Source organism: Mus caroli, chromosome 10 (genome assembly GCF_900094665.2).
Source record: "Mus caroli chromosome 10, CAROLI_EIJ_v1.1, whole genome shotgun sequence".
Lineage (NCBI taxonomy): Eukaryota > Metazoa > Chordata > Mammalia > Rodentia > Muridae > Mus > Mus caroli.
Window position 1 is genome coordinate 86,548,634 of NC_034579.1, and position 1,008 is coordinate 86,549,641.

A 1,008-nucleotide genomic window follows, 5' to 3' on the forward strand; every position below is an offset into this window, starting at 1 on the left:
GTCAAGACTTGTCATAAGAAGAATTTAGCTATGAGGCTATTTTAAGGCATTGAATATGACAAAGGAGTCTTTTCACATATGAAAAAAAAAAAGAAAATTCCCCCATGGTGTTGGTTAATGAAACAGCAAGTCACACGATGTATGTAAAGTTGATTCCATTTATGTAAAAATTCTATTGTGTATACATGGAGAAAATTCTAGATATCGCCCAAATGCTAACAGAGGATTTTTCACAGAATAATGGCTATGAAGTGATTTTTTTTAAATTCGGTTTGTAATTTTCCACACCAGTTGAAGTTTTCTAGCAAAAAAACAAAACAAAACAAAACAAAAAAACAAGAAATAAACAAAAACCCCTTTTAACAAAGTAATATGCTATTATAAGCTCACATGTAGAAATTCGAATTCAGGAAGTGTACTCTGCTGTACTTGCAGTTGGATACAAGCTGCATCTCTGTTTCCATAGCAAAGGGATGTGGTACCGAGAGTCTCAGAGGGGAGGAGCTTACCTTGGTCATTGGAGGTGAGGGCTCTTTGTCTTTGTCTTTGTTGTTGGCAAACAGAGCTTCAATTTCAGAGCAACATTCGAGGATCATGTTCTAGAAATAAGAAGAACTCAACAGGGTGACTCTGATGTTTATCGGGAGAGTAGTCCATGTGAATTAACTGTCTTTGTCTTACGTCACCTGACCCTTACTCCCAGGCTGTGAAAGAGGAAGTTGGAGGACATTTGAAAGGATACAAAGTAGCCACAAAACATGAGAGAGAGCTGAGCTTAATCAGGAATGTCAGCTGCTATAGTAGCGTTTTCTCTGGATAGTGACTGTTAAGACTCACATTCTGCAAAGGAACGAGTCATTGCATACACCAGCAAGATTTTGCTGAAAGGACCCTGATATAGCTGTCTCTTGTGAGACGATGCTGGGGCCTAGCAAACACAGAAGTGGATGCTCACAGTCAGCTAGTGGATGGATCACAGGGCCCCCAATGGAGGAGCTGGAGAAAGTA

The 1,008-nt window shown here is 39.5% G+C and overlaps 1 protein-coding gene across 1 annotated transcript in view; it reads right to left on the reverse strand.

Moving 5' to 3' along the window:
• Cfap54 (cilia and flagella associated protein 54) overlaps positions 1-1,008 on the reverse strand; it is a 284,397-nt gene that overhangs the window by 23,014 nt on the left and 260,375 nt on the right. The window contains exon 67 of the mRNA XM_021174289.2: positions 510-599. Coding sequence (XP_021029948.1) covers positions 510-599 — 90 coding nt within the window. The remainder of the gene's footprint in view (positions 1-509; positions 600-1,008) is intronic.